Below are 18,755 nucleotides of genomic sequence, written 5' to 3' on the forward strand. Positions count from 1 at the left end.
AAAGCTGCGATTGAACTTGTAGTTCTCAAATGTTCTGGAAGAGCGTTCCAGGCGTAAGGGGCAGCAGAAGAAAATGGACGAAGCCGAGCAAAGGAAGTAGAGACCCTTGGGCAGGTGAGAAACATGGCATCAGAGGAGCGAAGAGCACGAGCGGGGGAATAGTGTGAGATGAGAGAGGACCAGCCTCCACATCACAATCTTGTAGTCTGTCTTTCTAGACAGGGAAAAGTTCTGGAGCTGAAATGTCAGTATATGAGCTGGTACTTTCTACAGAATCAGATCAATTCTCCATCTAGCCCAGTGATCTCTGCCCTGACTGGCATTCATTTTCCACAGGTCCCAAGCAGAAGTCCTTCCCAGCAGTGGAGGCTGGTGGCTCCTATGTTATTGGATTCATGATTCCACTCTTGGTTTCAGTCAGAACCAATCAGAAATCTGAAGGGGCTATCCAAGTGCTGAATCCATTTTGGAGCTAGGGTTGAGCACCTTGGAGAGCTCCTTTAGAGTTCTGACTGGCTCAGACTGAAACCCAGAGAGGACTCACTGCCCCATCAGCCTCCGCTGCTACCCATTCCAATTACCGTTAATGAAAGTAATGGAATGAACACTGGGGATCATAAATGTTGTGGTCCATCATTATTGTTCTTCTTTAGCATGATTCAGAGGAGGTGAGTGGTAAAATAAATCAGAGTATATCAAAACTCCCAGGCATTTTCTTTGGACAGGGAACTGCTGGAGATGACATGCCGCCTTGGGAACACCTTAAAGCGACAGGGAGTGAAGAAGGGCGACCGAGTCACCATTTACATGCCCCCCTGTCCAATGGCCGTGGCAAGTATGTTGGCCTGTGCTCGGATTGGAGCAATACATGCAGTGGTATTTGCTGGATTCAGTTCTGTTGCATTGGCTGACAGAATTCGAGATGGTAAGAGTCACTTCCCTTGCAAGTTGCATCTGTCCTTTGCTTCAAGTTCTTTTTAGCCGCCTTCTTCTATTCAGATTCATTGACCAAATGAGTGTACAAAAGCAGAGATTACACTCAAGCTTTTCCACCACTAAGGTCATCAATGGCTACTAGTCCTGGTGGCTATGTGTTGCCTTCAGTATCAGAGGCCATATGGCTATGTACACCAGATGCTGGTGAGCACGAATGGGAGGGTGCTGTTGCACTCCTGTCCTGCTTGTGGGTTTCCTGTGGATAACTGGTTGGCCACTGTGTGAACAGAATGCTGGACTAGATTAGGTGACCATATTTATTTATTTATTACATTCGTCCAATAGCCAAAGCTCTCTGGGCGGTTCACAAAAATGGAAAGGAGGACAGGGCTCCTGCATCTTTAACAGTTGGATAGAAAAGGGAATTTCAGCAGGTATCATTTATATGCATGCAGCACCTGGTGAAATTCCCTCTTCATCACAACAGTTAAAGATGCAGCAGCCCTGCCCTCTACAGTGGCCAGATACAAAAGAGAGCAGGGCTCCTGAAGCTTTAACTGTTGTGATGAAGAAGGAATTTCACCAGGTGCTGCGTGCATACAAATGACACCTGCTGAAATTCCCTTTTCTATCCAACTGTTAAACATGCGGGAGCCCTGTCCTCCTTTCCATCTCTCTCTCTCTCTCTCTCTCTCTTTCTCTCTGTGTGTGTATGTGTGTGTGAATGAAACCATTGGATCATCCTTTTTAGCCTAAACTGACTTCTGACACTAAGCAGGATATGATACTTTGAAAACGTTTTGAAGACTTTATATGAAGTGTGTCCTGGGCCTCAACAGTTGTCACTACTGTTATAAACCGTTCTAAAGCAGTAGTGTAGATCCTACCTTAGAGAGAACAGTAGATGTTGAAGGCCTTAACTCAGTCTTCCTCAACCCAGCACCCTCCAGATGTGTTGGACTCCCAACACATCTGGAGAGTGCCAGATTGGGGAAGGCTGACTTAAGGGCACACTTTTCATGATTTGTCCCAAAAAAGGTGGACAGTTGCTTGCTGTTTACACACATTTTCCCTCCTTCCCTTTTGGTCTCAGACCTGCACATCTCAACTGGCCACTTTATTTCTGCATATGTTTCTGTGTGCTGATGGCTCACAGGTCCAGGTAAGGGCAAAACTAGACATGATATTATTCCTATAGTTCTTTAAAAGTAGAAGTGAATCGCTGTCATGGAAGAGGGTCTGGATTGGGACCATGGCACGGGGAGGGGATTTTTACCATTTGCTCTACTGGGGTCCCAGTCCAGATTAAGTCTCCCTGTAGCTGCTATTTGCTTTGGAAGCAGGGCCAAGCAGGGCCAAGCATGGGTGGGTAGAAAAGGGGTATATTTGGAGATCTGGAGTGGCATGTGGTCCAGGATGCAACCTCATTATCATTACAATGAAATTGTAGATCATGGGAATGTATTTTCCTGTATCAATGTACCCACTGTCCAGAACTTGTGAGTTGTATGCTGGACCCAATCAGAAGCAATGTTAGAGCAGAACTAGATGCATTTGGAACAGTGAGTTGTGATCCAGGCTCTTTCTAGAATAGAGATTGTATTCTTCTATAGTTAATTTTTATTTATTTATTTATGTATTTATTTATCATATTTATACCCCGCTCCTCAGCCAAAAAAGGCTCTCAGAGCGGCTTACACTTAGCAAAAAAGACAGTCCCTGCCCTCAGGCTTACAGTCTAATAAAGACATGACACACAAGGAACAGGAGTTCAGGAGGGGGGGAGGAAGACTTTATATGAATACTAATATTAATACTAGGGCTTATAGCATGAAAGTCAAAGAGATTTGTGCTTCCTTATGTGACATGCTATCTCCAAAACTATCAAGTCCCAGAGCTCCATGTGCATAGGCAGGAGGGAGGGAGGACAGACAAAGCCCCACCTTAATCAGGGACATTGATCCCAGGACAGTGGGAGCCAGTGCTGCTAGGTTTTATAGGCCCAAATATACATGAGTTCCATGTTTAGTACACGCGCTCCATACTGCCAGGTCTATTTTGGACAAAGGTATGAACTACCCCCACTTTTCTTCTTAAATGAGATTTATAAAGAATAACTGCAACTAATTTTCAGTGAAGTGTGCGTAGGCCTATGAATTTTTTGCACATGTCCAGTGACTGTGGCAAAAGTTGAAAGAAATTTCAGTACATTAGCCCTCATCAAAAATTGCAGTTGCTCTACTATATGGCAAGAACAGTTAGATGGGGGCCTAGCTAATTTGTCTGTAGGGTGTTAACTCCTGTCACATGTTTGTCGTAGGCCCCCAAAATAATGCTTGGGCCTTGTTTGGAAGGCAAGCTCTCCAATGGCAGACAAGCTATTCACAAAACGGCGTGAATCCATCTTCTTTTATAACAAAAGCCACTTTTGTAAAGGAATCTCTACCCCTGATTGCGAACGGATTTACCAGAAGAAGGATTTTAACTCCAATATATGAAGTAGAGAGAGGTAGCTGGGCTGAGGGGAAAGGGTATAATCGGTTGCATTCAATTTATTTTCTTTCGCCTTCTCCAGCTCAGTCAGAAACAGTGATCACAGTAAACCAAGGCATGCGAGGGGGCAAGGTTGTGGAACTAAAGCAGACAGTGGATCAGGCTGTAAAATTGTGTCCAGATGTGAAGCGAGTTTTTGTTTCAATGAGAACAGATGAGAAGGTTCCCATGTCAGGCCTGGATATACCACTGGAGGAGGTGAGAACAATGTCCCTATAGTAGGGAAAGAGATCCAATACGCCCTTTATAGGCTGGCTTCAGAACTTTGTCATTAGCTTTGTAAATCATGGTTTATGAAGCCATGGATGAGCACCATGGCCATGTGTGTTCCCCATATCCTTCATCTCATTACATTCCAACTTTAGTGCAAAGACCCTGCCTTATATTAAGCCACAGTCTCCTATTATGTTTGAATTGAGAAACTTTGGCTTAATATCATTTAACAAACCAGGATAACAAGCCAGGATCCTGGCTTATTATCCTGGTTTGTTAACTGATATTATGCCAGTTGCGCATTTCAGACATAACAGAGAATTCTGGCTTAATGCAAGTCAAGATCTTCACACCAAAGTTAATGTGTGAAGGAAGGAGAGTGAAGGGCGAGGGAGGAGTGTGTGATCACAATGCTTGTCTCCAGCTTCAAACCATGCTTTTTGAATCTACCACTGCTGAACATTATATCAGTTACGATGGCATAAAGGGGGATGTGGGATACCTATGATTAGTCACCGGTGATTTTTTTTAAAAAAAGTGTTAAGGGCAGTAGATTAGGACCTGGGGGGGATTTAACCAATTTAAATCAATTTCCTGATTAAAATCACTCACCGGGGGGGGGGGGGGACAAAAAACACCCTGCCATTTGGCCTATGGAGGGAAACATACAGGTTTCCACAAATATAGATGAAGAGAAGAACAGGGATAGTTCTTTAGGATCCAGTGAGACATGACACCAAATGTGTCACTTCCAATCATGCCAATTAAAAAAGAGAGAGATTAATAGCAGGGGGCAATTTTCATCAGGTTTACAGTGACCCTGTTCAGATGACACACTAAGGCTAAGCCATGGTGGTTAAACATTTTGAACTAAACGTTATAGCTTAGCCTGTCATGTGAACCATTCCTAATCATGGTGGCTACATAACCATGGTTAATCATGCTCACTAACCATTTGCTGCAAAAGGGTTAGCAGCCTAACCATGGCTTAGCATGTTGTCTGAACAGGCCCAACGTGTTTAACCCTTTCCTCTCCCACTATGGTCCCAATGAAAATTGCCTTCCCTACTTGTGGTTAGCCTTGAGGGGAAGCCTCTGCTGCAGACAGATGGCGAGTAGGAGCCCAGGGCACTGCAAATAGTAGTTGTGAGAGACATGCAATGAGCTAGGCCAGCCCTCAGCGCTTTTGAGATTGTGTCTGGCACAGCCCACATACTGTCATATTTTCATCAGCCATGAGTACCAGAAAGAAACTTTCTTTTTCTAAAAAACCACACATTTGGAGTAGGAATGATGGGCACTGTCCCACTAAGCTTCGTTATTAACTTGGCCCTTGGTACAGCGGGAACTAAAAGACATGGGTGGGGGCTGTGAAGAGAGCCTACTAAGAGAGATTCTCTGCTTCCTGCAACAGGAAATGATGAAGGAAGATGTGGCTTGTGAGCCTGTTGCCTTGGAGAGTGAAGATGCACTGTTCCTCCTCTATACTTCAGGAAGCACTGGAAAACCCAAAGGACTGGTCCACTCTCAGGCAGGCTATTTGCTGTTTGCTGCTATCACACACAAGGTAAAGAAGATGCACCAAGTGGGAGTCTATATGCTCTATTAACCCCAGAGGGGCTGCACAGTGGCGCTGCATTGTTTATATGATGCAGCCACCAACTTGCAGTCATTTTGGGCTTTCCCACAAAGCTATGAAGCAAAAATGTCAGGGACTTACCTCAATTTTTTTCTCTGGAGCGAGGTGAATATGGGGCATCCACCATCCGTCCTCACTCCGGAGTTATGGTGGAGGTGTGACCGAGTGGATGGTGACCCCTGATAGGTCAACATCTGCCTGGGCAGAGAGCAGGCCTGGCCACTGGAAATGCCACACTTTTGCTGCTGCGTCAGGATCAGCTACTTCCATCCTGCAGCAGCAAAAGCGTGGGGTTTTGCTTATCGTGGTGGCAACTCCTGGGGGTGGGGATTGTTCTTTTTTTCTTAGGTAAATGCAAGTTTGGGTGGCTTTGATTTCAGGAGCTGTGCTGGGGAAGGGAACACTTAACCCTTTCTCTGTGGGCCACTCTTGTGATCAAAATTGGGTAGGTTTCCCCCCCCCCATTTTGCAGGTGGCAAAGCAGCTGGAAGAAGGGGGGAAATGAAAATTTTGACCACAAAACATGGCTCAGCGGGAAAAGGTTAAGCTAAGCACCTCTTCCTCCATCCTCCTCTTCTAATGTGATATATCGTGCAGTTCCAGAGCTCGCATTTCCTGAAGACAAAAAAGAATAACAATGTTGATGCTAGGACATGGATCATGGACCTTCCACTGTCAAGTGTAGTTCAGCCCCTAGTCTCAGCTTCCTTTGGAAACCACAAGACGTGCCTGGAATCCCAGAGACAGCACTCTTGATGGTCCTTGTACTGAAACAACACACTGGCCTTTCACACACACCACAACTTTGCTGCCTGGAATCCTCATCTGTCATCAGAAGGATGACATCGCTACAACAACTATCGTGATGGACTCGGAAAGTGGAATGGGGGAGAGGGCATAGAACGACTGGACTGTTTTTGATGACAGCTGCAGAAGCAACAGGCAAGAAACTGGAGATAGTGCATTTGGGGAATGTCCTGGTGTAAAAGCAGGCAGAAAGGGAGGAAACAAGGGATGGGCCCAAGAAAAACATACATTTTGCCAACTGGATCAGCCAAGCAGTTCCGTCGTTGCTGCATGTGCTGTAACTTGGGATGTTCAGTCTGGAGAAAAGAAGACTAAGGGGAGACGTGTTGGCAGTTGTTCAGGTACATGAACAGTTGGCAGCCACAGGGAAGATGATCAGGAACTATTTTCCATGGCCACAGAAATTAGGACCCGACATAATTACAGCTACCTAGATTTTGATTAAATATGAGGACAAACTTTTGATGGTAAAATCTTTACAACAGTGGAACTGTCTACCTACAGAGGTTGTTGGTCCGCCATCTCTGGAGGTTTTTAAGAAGAGGCTGGACAGCCACCTCTCATGGATGGTTTAACTGGTTTCCCTGCACATTGCAGAGGGTTGGACTAGATGATCCTTGTGGTCCCTTCCAACTCCACAATTCTATGACTCTATGATTCTAACATCTTTCACTCCACAGCAGTATTTAAAAGTCACCAACAGCTACAGTTCTGAGAAATTACACTGACTGTTCTGCTCGGAAGAATACCAGACCAGGGTCTCTGCAGTGCTGGTTGTCTTCTCTTGTCCTGGAGGGCCTTTGTTGAATTGCTAATTGAAATTACAGGCAATAGGGTGAGGAGCTTGGTCTGGTTCTCTTAAAGCAGCAGGGGAGCTTCAAATCTAAACCAAAGAAGCAGAACCCCAAGGCCATGCTACATTTACAACCACAGAGACTGAAAATTGAGAACATGTGGTGAACACCACAGATTAATTACACACGTTGGGTTTTTCAGTGTTGCTGCTTCTCTCATTCTCTCATAGGGCTTGTTCACACTTGGCTTTTGAAAAAGAGGCATCTGCTTCGTATTAGACTTTAATAATTGGAGAATGTTCTTTCAAGAGGTCATATCCACGAGTTTCGTTTTTCATGAGGTTTACGTGATCTTTGTTATTGTCATCAGTATCAGTTCAAGTTACTGAAGGATGAGAGAAGCCTTACCTCTCCTTGTTCAGTTGCATCCTGGGAAATATATGATGGCAGTTGTATTAAGAGAAACAGTGGGTAGTATGGATTATCTTTTCTTCATTAAACAGGCATGCTGGCCACATCTTGCAAACACACAATAACCCATAAGACACTGGCAAGAACCTCACACTACGCCCCACCCTCAAGTGTAGTGATGGTTTCTTACCTGCTGTTTTATATTAAGCATATCTAGCGATAGATATGCAAAGGGAGAAAAAGCAATAGCGTGAATAGGCCTTTCCCAACCTAGTTCCTTCCAGATGTGTTGGACTATCATTCCTACCATCCTAATGGGTGCCGTAATCCAATAGATCTGAAGGGTACCAGGTTGGAGTTAGCAAATTTCCAGTAAGAGAAACACAAGAGCATCACAACTAGATATCACCTCTGGCTGACAGTTGTTATGGAAGTTCATTGGAAGGGGGGAAAGTTGTTTCCATCTCATAACTTGTTTCCACTCTCCTGCAGTATGTGTTTGACTACCATGATGGAGACGTCTTTGGCTGTGTCGCAGACATTGGTTGGATCACAGGACACAGCTATGTGGTATATGGACCTTTGTGTAATGGAGGAACTACGGTCCTTTTTGAAAGTACTCCAGTGTATCCTAATCCAGGTAAAAATAATAATAATAAAGCATTAGGCACAAGAAGTTGCTATGGGCAAGACAAGACAGGAATGTATGGCAGGAATGTCTGTGGTGGCACCTGACCCAGATCTAGTCCCTGGACCAACTTCATCTACCTCTACTAGTGGCCTTGCCAACTTTTAATCAAAGTGGTGAGGTAAATATTCATTTAAAATGAAAAAAACTAATAAAAAGTGATCTGATTCACACGATCACTGTGGCTTAAGCGATGACTTGCTTAAGCTGTGGTGACCTGCCTGGACTCGGCTTATTGTGTTGCCCAAACCTGGGCAGCATGGCTTGTAGGAGGGGGAAACAACTGACAGATAAGCCAACAACAGCCCATGGGTTACTGGAGGGTTGTTTCCTCATTCAACAATCAATTTGGCCTGGGTTTGGATGACATGACAAGCCATGCCCAGGAGGGTAGTTATGCAAATGGAGCTCAGCATGTGATTGTATGAACTGAGCCAATGTTGTATTGCTACCTCATGTGGATTCTGGGAAGTCAAAGGACCATGGTCAATCTAGCTCTTGAATGGATCTTTCAAGGAAAGTTGTGGGCAGAAGATAGATTGGGATCTTCTGGTAGATCTCTAGATGATTTGCAGTAGATGTAGAAGGATTTTTGATTCCCAATTGTTTAATAACAGGAAGGACAAAAAGGCTGCTCTCCCTCTAAATTAGGCTTCTAAAATAAAGAAGGGAAAACCAGGAATGGATTTTTGTGTGAAAGGAGTGTGAGCTGAGTTATGATACTGGTAGCAAATTTTTCTGAGCCATGTGCTTCAAGGTACTGGTTCCTTAGTTCTCCTAGATGTACGTTTGCCCCGAGCCACCATTTTGCACCTGACTCCAGTTGGTGGACTTTCTTTTTATCCCTAAAGTAAAGTATCTGGAGGGAAAGGACTTACCAAGTAAATGTACTTACCACATGAATCCCATGGAATTCTTGCTTTTCTCCTCCTATGGTTTTGTAACTCTTGCTTTTCCTATGAGCTCCATCAAATTAGGGGAAATCACACTTCCCTACCATTGCTTCTCTGTCCCGCTTTTGTCCCTCATTACTTCCTCTTTCAAAAGAGGAAGTAAACAACCTGCACTTCGCCCATTCAGTGGGTTGTTCTGATTGAGCTGCTTCTTCTGTGCACAGCAGGAGATAGCAGCGACTTCCGTTTCTTAAAAATATATCAGACTTTCTGGGTGTTATTTTGTGGTGCGAAGGCCAGAAGGGGTGGAAGGTACACAGGAGGCAGATGATGTTGTGAGAGAGATCCGTGAAAATCTGTGAGTGTCCAGCAATGAGTGTCCAATAAAATGCGTATCTGATGGAGCTCTATCTCTCCCCTCCTTCACTTGGAGCTTTTCAACATGAGGCATTTATTGTGTGCTCACGATTCCTTTTTCACGGTTGTTTGCCAGGTCTTTAGACAACGATGTGATCCTCCAGCTTTGCTTCTGTTTTTCAAGGGCTTTTCTACAAAAGGAAGGCATTTATCATCTGCGTGTCATTCCCTAGTCACAGTTGTTTATGGGTTCTTTAGACAACTTCATGACTGTCCAGTTTTGTTTCTTTATTTAACCAGCACTTTCTGCAGGTCTTTTTAGAGTAGGAAAATGCACATTTAGTTGTGAAAGGGAAAGAAAACACTTTTTTCACTTTTGTATTTATGCTATTTCACTATACTCTAGAACTTATGTGGTGGAAAAGCAGAAAAGGAAAAGCTCTTGTGTCAGATTCCAATTCTGCGATGAAACCTACAGCAGTTCTCTCTCTGCATGTGGATGTGTGCTTATGCTACTCCTTAAAGTATACTAAAAGTGCTGCTGCTGCTGTAGTAGTAGTCATTAGCAGAAGATGGGTAATATAGATGGCTTTATACAGGAAGGAACACCTCAGTCAACAGCACTAGTATCTTGGTGCAGCAATGAGCTCCATCACACCAGCGGTTTAACACACTCTTGCCATGTCTGGTATCTGCTTTGCAGTGTAGGACTCATATGACATTGTCCCTGTCCTCCACCCATCTCGCCTCTTTTCCTCTGTTTTGCGTATTATTTTGGTGCAGGGAAAGTCTGGATTATTTTCACCAAGCGGATTTAATGAGCCCTTAAGCCTCTGTGTACCCTCTTGCTTTTTTCCTTTGTTGGGGGCATGTGCATTGACTGGAGTCTTGCGGACAAAAGGGGAGGTCAGGGCAGTTCTCCTCCAGCACACCATGTTGAACGAATGGACTTGTGTTTAGTCTGTTGAATGGACGTTTTACTGCTCCAACCCCATCCTCATTGCCTGAAGAAACAGAGCCCAACCGATGTAACATTAAATCAGTAAATCGCTAGACAGCAAAGCCAGAGCAAGAGGGTGTGTGTGTAAGGAGCCCATGTTCCTGAGGACCCCAGCAAATCTCTATTTTTATGAACTGGAGATGCACAGCTGCACATTATCAAAGTAAAGGAACACAGATCTTTCACAAATACAAAAGGTGGAATTTTGCATTGGTAGAGTATCAGGAGAATGGTTTGAGGGGATATTTTTTTAAAAAAATCCTTAAAATCAAGGCATGAATGGATCTGATTTAAACTTGGCTGGCTAAAGCCCTCCTTAAGAGATATCATGGCGCCAAGTTTCATCTCTTTATCTTTAAAAATTATGCAGATGTAATCATTTTGGTTAGCCACAGATGTCAATATCAAAGCTACTCCCTCACCCCACTCAGCTTCTTCCAAATATGGAGAGAGACTTACTTCTGAGTAAACACATATAGAACTGACTTTAATAGTGTAGTCACTCAGAAGCTTTTTTTTAAAGTCTAAAACAGCAAACTGAAAAGAAGTGCTCTGCAACCCTATGCTTACTTCTGTTTACTCAGAAGTAAGTCTCTCTCTGTTCAATGGGGTTTACTCAAAGGCAAGCATGCATTGGATGCATATGACTTGGATGTAAATGCAGTTGAAATCAATGGGATTTACTCAATCAAGGGATGAACCGATCTGATTCTAACTTGGCATGCCTAAAGCCCTCACGGTCCCAAGTTTAATTGCTCTCACGGTCCCAAGTTTCATCTCTATATCTTTAAAAAAATGAGGGAGCTGTAAGCGTTTGAGTTAATTCCCATAGGAGCTCTAATGAGCGAGGGGGGAAGGCTGCTACTTGATCACAATGCTCATCAATGACAAGAACCAATGAACTAGAGGGGGAAGGAGAAGGGGTGGGGTGGGCGTAATAGCAGTGGGAGAACGAACAAGTGAAAAGAGAGTTCACCGGTATAGCGAAGATCGTGAAAGGGAGGAACACTTGCTACACTTATGAAACGAGGTAAAAACCATGGAGGCAAACCAGGGGGGGAAATAGGTGTGAGGGAGCTCAATGTCTAGATTGAATTTGGAGCTGAATGCCTCATTCTTATTCCTTCCAAACCGGTACAACCAAAACTTCACTAGGTACAGTAGGATTGGAGTAATCAGGTGGAAAACAAATTTCTCTTCTGTTGAAACAGCATTTACCTTTACATTTGTATTACAATGCAAGAGATACTACCTCTCTCATGGCCTCAGGATGATGCTGGATGGCCTTTCCAAGCAAAAGAGAAGCAAGCAATGTTAGTGAAAGGGGAGGATGTGTCAAGTTAAGGCAGGCCATTTGCCCCTTTGGAATTATTCAAATTCACACAAAGTTGGCTTGATATGCTTGAAAAATACAGGATACTGAGCACATGAAACCTGGGTGTGTGATTAATTTGAGCTCTAGGGTGAAAATGGCCACTTCCTAAACTAACTGGATTTGTTTCTGATTTCAGGGCGTTACTGGGAAACTGTGGAGAGGTTAAAGGTAAATCAATTCTATGGCGCGCCTACAGCTATTCGCCTACTACTTCGATACGGAGATGATTGGGTAAAGAAATATGACAGATCTTCCCTCAAAATCCTTGGGTCAGGTAGGTGTTGAACCAACTAATGGGGTCTTTGCCATCAATGTATTTTCAAGTTTGGAATAATATTCCTCAGGAGATAAGATGGTGGAATGCAGAAATAAAGCATTAGGCAGACCCAGAGATATTGATACACTCCATCTTCACATACTGTAAAGTCTGAAAATGTAATGGTCTGAAAAAGGCCAGCCAGGCTGTGGTTTGATATATTTTGATGAGTGGGGTACAGTCTAAGGCTTCAGTTGTTATTTGTATCTTATAAGCTGCTTGCATTTTTTTTCCTTCCCCTTTTCTCTTGCAGTGGGAGAACCCATCAACACAGAAGCCTGGGAGTGGTACTTCAATGTGGTTGGAGATGGACGGTGCCCCGTAGTTGACACATGGTGGCAAACTGGTAGGATGACTCACAGGCTGTCTATACACAGGTGGCTGCGAATCTGTGCTGGGTCAGTTATATGACACAGACACAGCTTCACAGCCACTGCTGGGATTTCCCCCGAAGCTGAGTATTTAAAAAGTCGGGGACTTGCCCAGACTTTTTCAATGGAGTGAGGTGGTCAGTATGTCACTCTGAGGCCAATCTGAGAGTGGTCCTTGGTAGAAGGCGACTGGTAGTTGGACGCCTTCCACCAGGAAGAGGGCAGGGGGGCGTCTCCTGTACCTGGATGGCCACCAGAAACCCTGCGCTCCGTCCTTGGTTTCGGGATTACCTGACACCACTCTGGGTGATTAAAACTGGGGGTGGGTTTGGAGGAAGGCAGCGTCAACTCGGCACCGTAAAGACAGCCTCTCAAATGTCTCTGTCTTTAGGGAAGCAATTTTCACTTATGACACTTTAGGAGTAGGGGTCCATAATGTATGTACAAAGATCAGTATGCACGGTGCTTTAAGTGCTGGGAGGGACATGGCATGCTTCCAGACAGAGAGCTCCGAGCACTACCAGTGAGAAGGCACTGCACAGCAATTCCATCTTTTTCCCTTAAATGAATTTTCTGAGGGGGAAAAAAGACGGAAGGAGTGGTGGGAAAATATGGGAGGATTACGAGTGAAATATGTTGTCATCTGGGACCCCACATAAAGTTCTGTGAATAAGGCAGGGCCATAAGAGCCTCGCTTGGAAGCACCCAGACTCGATGGCCTTGTAGGCCCCTTCCAACTCTGCTATTCTATGATTCATAATATAATACAGCTTTCCCCAACCTGGTGTCTTTCAGCTGTACTGGACTACAACTCCCAGAATGCCCCAGGCAACCATTGGCGAGATTTCAAGCATATCTCCATTTGTAGTCCAAAATAATAATAATAATAATAATAATAATAATAATAATAATAATTTCTTACCCGCCTCTCCATTTTGATCAAGGTGGGGAACAACAGTAAGTATAAAATATATAGTGTACATTGTTAAAACATCCTAAAAGCACCCTAAAATTCCACTGGATAGGCCTGCCGGAAGAGATCAGTCTTTATAGCTTTCTTAAATGCTAAAAGACTTTTAAGTTGATAAGTCTCCTCCAGCAGGCCTTTCCACAGTCTGGGAGCAGCAGAAGAGAAGGTCCTCTGTGTAATACCTGTCAGCCTAATCTTGGCCGGCTGAAGGAAATTCTTCCCAGAGGACCTAAGTGTGCGGGGCGGATTGTACTGGAGAATGCAATCCCGCAGGTAGCCTGGACCCAAACCATGTATATAACCATAGGTTTTTACAATCTTGGTGCAACAGCAGCAAAAGAAAAACAACCACAGAGAAAAAAAAGTTGAACAGGCCACTCAAATCATGTGCACAATCTACAGCAACAGTTTTCAGGAGCCTTGCTCTAATCTTTTTAGCAGCCACTGCAAATAAGGCTACTTCATTAGTTACATGAGGCTCCGTATCTTCAAGTAGTTTACACAATTGCTCAGCCAAAGTTCTGTCAGACATTCCTCGAGGCAAGGGTACAAGAATTTTTTTCCTAGCGCTGCCATACAGTTCACAGAAAAAAATATTGTGAATGATATCCTCTATTTGTGAGGCCCTGCAGTGTCATCGTTTTGTTTTGTTTTGTTCAGAAACAGGAGGCATCTGTATTGCTCCTCGTCCTTCGAACCATGGAGATGAGATCCTTCCAGCCATGGCCATGAGACCATTCTTTGGCATCAGACCTTCCCTTCTGGATGACAAAGTACATTTTTGTTTAACTATCACCTGTCTATCAATTTGAGGACTTTTCAACTCACGTGAGTTCTCAGAGTGGAGATGAATATTAAAACTAAAACTACTCCACCCATCCCACCCCCTTGCTGCTCCTTGTGCCTGGAATGGCCTCCTGGAACGCATCAGCATAACCATCTCTTTTATTTCCTTCAATTCCATCCTCAAAACTCACATTTTCCAGAGAGAATTTGGATCAGCCCCTAGTCCCAGTACCATATTGAACCACATTCAATTACACATTGTATATGCAATTGAAATAATCATGTATTCTACCTGCATTTCCACCTTGCCCTGTTTCCCTAATCTATTTTAGATTGTAAGGCTGCAATCCTATGCATGTTTAGATAGAAAAAAGTCCTAAAATTCCCAGCATGCCTCAGTTGTCGGACTCTTTTCTGTCTAAACATGCACCTCATTGCATCCTAGGGTCCTGCTATACCTGTTCTTTGTAAAGTACCATGTATATAGATAAATATATATAAGTAAACAATACTACTAATAATGGGTTGGATCCGGATTCAACCTCCGATGGACCGAAGGTTCATGAGAAGCTTCAGTGGTGGAATCCCCCTGGCTGAATCCAGATGGTGTCAATCGTCATTGGTCTCTCGTTTCCTCTGAGGTCTCTTAGGCCACCCCACCCCACTTTGTTCTGGAGCATTAGGGAACATTTTTGAACAGGGTGGTGGTGATGCTGGGGGCTGCGGAGGGAGAAGGGAACCAGTGAAGATTGCCTCTCCACTCTTTCCACTGGCAGGAATCTTCTGAGCAGAGCTTCATTCAGGGAATGCTCCCCCTGGTGGAAAAAGAAGCTGGATCCAAGGCAATATTAATACACTTTAATTAGCTAGAGTCATCAGTTCAAGCAAGACTTTTAAATCAAGTTTTTCTGATAGCATTAGGTAGAATTTGAGCGCTAAAGTGTACATTCAGGGTTTTGTTAGTCCTCTACAGCAGTGGTCTTCAACAGGTCCACACCCGAGACCCACCGTGGACTCCCAACCTGAAACATGGCACCCACTTCCACAATTTTACTTTAGAATTATAATCATCCTAATGCCACGATCCATCTGGACTGATCTCACAACTCACTTCGAGGTCGTGACCCACAGGTGGAAGATCACTGCCCTATAGAACATCCTCCTCTGAGAGTTTATAATGAAGCTGTAAGGCCCAGTCTTCCCTCCTGGGTCCTTTCATCCTCCTTGTGATTTAGGATGGGCTGCTCTTCTGATCAGTTCTGCCAAGGGATTTTCTGTATTATTTTCCAAAACCTTGGTTGCTGAACAGAAGCTAGGGTTGAACTGCAGTGCCAACAGCTGACCTAAATTATACGGTTTTGTAAAGTGAGTGGAATGAAGAGGATTGAGATAATTTGCTGGCTGAGGAAAAGAACAAGGTGGTGTCCTCCTGTTCTATCTACAGATGTTCAATCTTATGTACACCTGAAGGCAGCAGCAGGCTAGCTGAAGGGTGTGGGGCAGATTGTATGGTGCACGCAGCTCTGTCTTCTGTCTTCCAGTTGCTATTTCAGCATCTGTCTCCTGAGGAGGCTCCCTTATTTTCATTCTTAGGCCAGCCCTATGCGTATTCAGGAGGCTCCAACTCTGGCATACTTTAGGTGCAAATTAAAGACCCCTCTCTTTACCTAGGCCTTGCCTGAGTGATTTGTGCTGCCCAGTTTAATTATGGTGTTCTGAACAGTTGGTTTTACCAGTTTTATAAATGTTTTATACAAACGTTTTTAAATTTATTATGATGCATTACAATGTATTTTAATCTCTCTTTGTAAGCTACTGAAGAAATATGGTAAATATAAATTTATTAAACAAATAAATAAAAACCTCTGAGTAAATATGTAGCAGGATTGGGCTGCAAGATAGCTGTGACCGTAATTAATTGTACCATAACTGTTTTTCCTCCAGGGAAATGTCTTATCACAGAACAATGTCTCTGGAGCTCTCTGCATTTCTCAGGCCTGGCCAGGTATGGCAAGGAGCATCTACAAGGACCACCAGAGGTTCCTGGAGACCTACCTGATGCCTTATCCAGGTACAGATTTGTGGTGAAGGAAAGGGGGGGGGATGAGAGCAGCGCACAGTTATTGCCAGGGGTCAGAAGGCAGGATTCTTGTAGAAGCTGAGAAAGGGTTGGGATACAGCTTCTTATAATCAGAGGCGAATGAGATGTGATGTTGTTCAAGCAATCAGCAAGTGTGTGGATTTCTTGGATTTTTTTTATATATAAAAGTAAATAGCGGTGCACAGGACCTGAACTGGATCCAGACACTGGAGGGGTACACAGGCTTTAACCCTTTTGCCCCATGGTGTAGTCCTGGGCCCTTTCTATGCCTAAGGATTATCCCAGGAAAATGGAGGGATCATCCCTGCCTGCTCCCGGGATCCCCTGTGTGTCATTTGGATGTACAGGGATGATCCCTGGATGATCCCAGGGGAAAAGGCAGGTGTACAAATGGCCCTGGTCTAGTCCCTGCTATTCGCGTTGGAATGAAATCATCCATTGGTGGCAACAGGAATTTTCCTTCCAATGCAAATGGCAGTTGGTGGGTGGAAGATTTGGACTGGGAATGCAGCGGGGGGGGGGGGGGACGATGACAAAAAGTTAACATCCTCCTACCTGGGTCTCAGTCTTGATTGCGGGTCTGGTACCTGCTATTTACTCTTAAAATGTTAATGCAATTGCTCATTGTGTGAATGGTGTCACATCTAGTATAGCCTTAAATAGTATCCACAAAGTGTGTGCGTGTGGCAAATTATCAGGACAACAACAGATGCGGAGCGGGGGGAGTTTAACCTTTTCCTCCCCTGCTGTGATCCTGACGACAATTGGGTGGAAAGTTCCAGACAGACGCTTGAATGCTTAAGGCCATGACTGCCCTGTGTGCCTACATAGTTGCAAATATGGTGGAGAAGAGTGAACTCAGAAATTGGCCACACTGCTATAATGGGTCTAGGAAGGCGCATTTGGCTCATAAAAATTGTGGTGTGTGATGTCCTCCTCTTTTACTGCATGCAGTAAAAATCAGAATGGCTGAAGGCTTGTAAATAGGCCATGTTTTGAAGTACAGATACATGAACAAGCATCTTGTTGTAGTGAGAGGGGGCAAAAACTAAGTGTCTTTTTAGCTTTACAAGGGGTAGTGGGATACCAAACACCCTAACTTGTACAAGATGTTATGGAGAAGGTTTCAGGCTTTCTTTCTGACATGCTAGGATTTTTTAGGTATAGGGATGTTTTTCCCCATTGTGGGAGCATTCTCTCATGCACAGTCTGAAGTGGCAGCTGAGATATAGGTTGACTAGCTCGTCCTGAGAACTAGGCTTTAGGTGGATAGAAAGAGGATAGAACACACTCAAAAGGCTCTGAGGCCTGCACCTTTCTAAAGGAGAATTTGTTGAGGGTGAGCTCTTTTTCATAAAAGATGAACGAAAACATGTCATTACACATTGAAGCACAGCTTGTGTCTTGTTTTAATCCTAGGATATTTCTTCACTGGTGATGGAGCATATCGGACAAGTAAAGGATACTACCAGTTGACAGGCCGACTTGATGATGTCATCAATGTCAGCGGGCACAGGCTGGGTACTGCTGAGATAGAAGATGTCCTGGTAAAAGTCAGGGTTGTGGGGGGAGAAGATCTATAGTTTCTGGTGTAACTAGCGGTTGTCATAGTAATCTGTGCAAAACCCTAGTAGTTAGGGTGACCATATGGAAAGGAGGACAGGGCTCTCATATCTTTAACAGTTGTATAGAAAAGGGAATTTCAGCAGGTGTCATTTGCATGCATGCAGCACTTGGTGAAATTCCCTCTTCATCACAACAGTTAAAGCTGCAGCAGCCCTGCCCTCTTTTGTATCTGGTCACTCTAGCATAGCTCCTGCTGCTTTAACTGTTGTGATGAAGAGGGAATTTCACCAGGTGTTGTATGCATACAAATGACACCTGCTCAAGTTTCCTTTTCTATACAACTGTTAAAGATACAGGAGCCCTGTCCTCCTTTTCATATGGTCACCCTATAGTAGTAGCTGAAGAAAATGGGCAAATATTATAGCCTGGCAGTGACTATTCGCTGGTCTGGTGCCCAAGTTGTATTACTTAATGGCTTACCAATACTTATACTTTTCAGAGCTTTCACAGTGATTTGGGGTTTGTGGGAAACAAGTGAGAAGGCAAAATGAATTGGATTGTCAGAAGGATGTAAATGAATGTCTGAATATTATTTTGTCAGAAGGATGTAAATGAATGTCTGAATATTATTTTGTCAGAAGGATGTAAATGAATGTCTGAATATTATTTTGTAAGCTAGTGAATCCTGGTTGCAGTTTGTTTTCCACTCTCAGAATTTTTTTGTTTAATGTGGAATATTTCTGATCCAGAATACAGGTTACTAGGAAAGCCAAAAGTTACTCCCTACACAGACAAAATGTACCTTCTACAACAAGGATGCAGAACCCCTGGCCTGCATCTGGCCTGCCAGGCTCCACAGTCTGGCGCATTAGGTCCCCTGGAGGAACCTCTCAAGAGGGAATCCCCACTGTTATCTCCAATTTGAGGTTGGAAATAACAGTGTTGATGCAGGTGGTGGGGGATTCAGCCAGGATCAGGA

The 18,755-nt window shown here is 44.1% G+C and overlaps 2 protein-coding genes across 2 annotated transcripts in view; one reads left to right on the forward strand and one right to left on the reverse strand.

Annotated features, from left to right (window-relative positions):
* The window catches only part of ALDH6A1 (aldehyde dehydrogenase 6 family member A1), a 287,758-nt gene that overhangs the window by 187,258 nt on the left and 81,745 nt on the right, over positions 1-18,755 (reverse strand). The gene's annotated exons all lie outside the window — the stretch shown is intronic.
* The window catches only part of LOC134393014 (acetyl-coenzyme A synthetase 2-like, mitochondrial), a 33,043-nt gene that overhangs the window by 9,126 nt on the left and 5,162 nt on the right, over positions 1-18,755 (forward strand). Inside the window, exons 3-11 of the mRNA XM_063117851.1 lie at positions 726-925; positions 3,512-3,687; positions 5,117-5,269; positions 7,846-7,993; positions 11,803-11,940; positions 12,236-12,328; positions 13,984-14,096; positions 16,054-16,180; positions 17,630-17,757. Of these exons, the coding sequence (XP_062973921.1) occupies positions 726-925; positions 3,512-3,687; positions 5,117-5,269; positions 7,846-7,993; positions 11,803-11,940; positions 12,236-12,328; positions 13,984-14,096; positions 16,054-16,180; positions 17,630-17,757 (1,276 nt within the window). The remainder of the gene's footprint in view (positions 1-725; positions 926-3,511; positions 3,688-5,116; positions 5,270-7,845; positions 7,994-11,802; positions 11,941-12,235; positions 12,329-13,983; positions 14,097-16,053; positions 16,181-17,629; positions 17,758-18,755) is intronic.

Source organism: Elgaria multicarinata, chromosome 2 (assembly GCF_023053635.1).
Source record: "Elgaria multicarinata webbii isolate HBS135686 ecotype San Diego chromosome 2, rElgMul1.1.pri, whole genome shotgun sequence".
Lineage (NCBI taxonomy): Eukaryota > Metazoa > Chordata > Lepidosauria > Squamata > Anguidae > Elgaria > Elgaria multicarinata.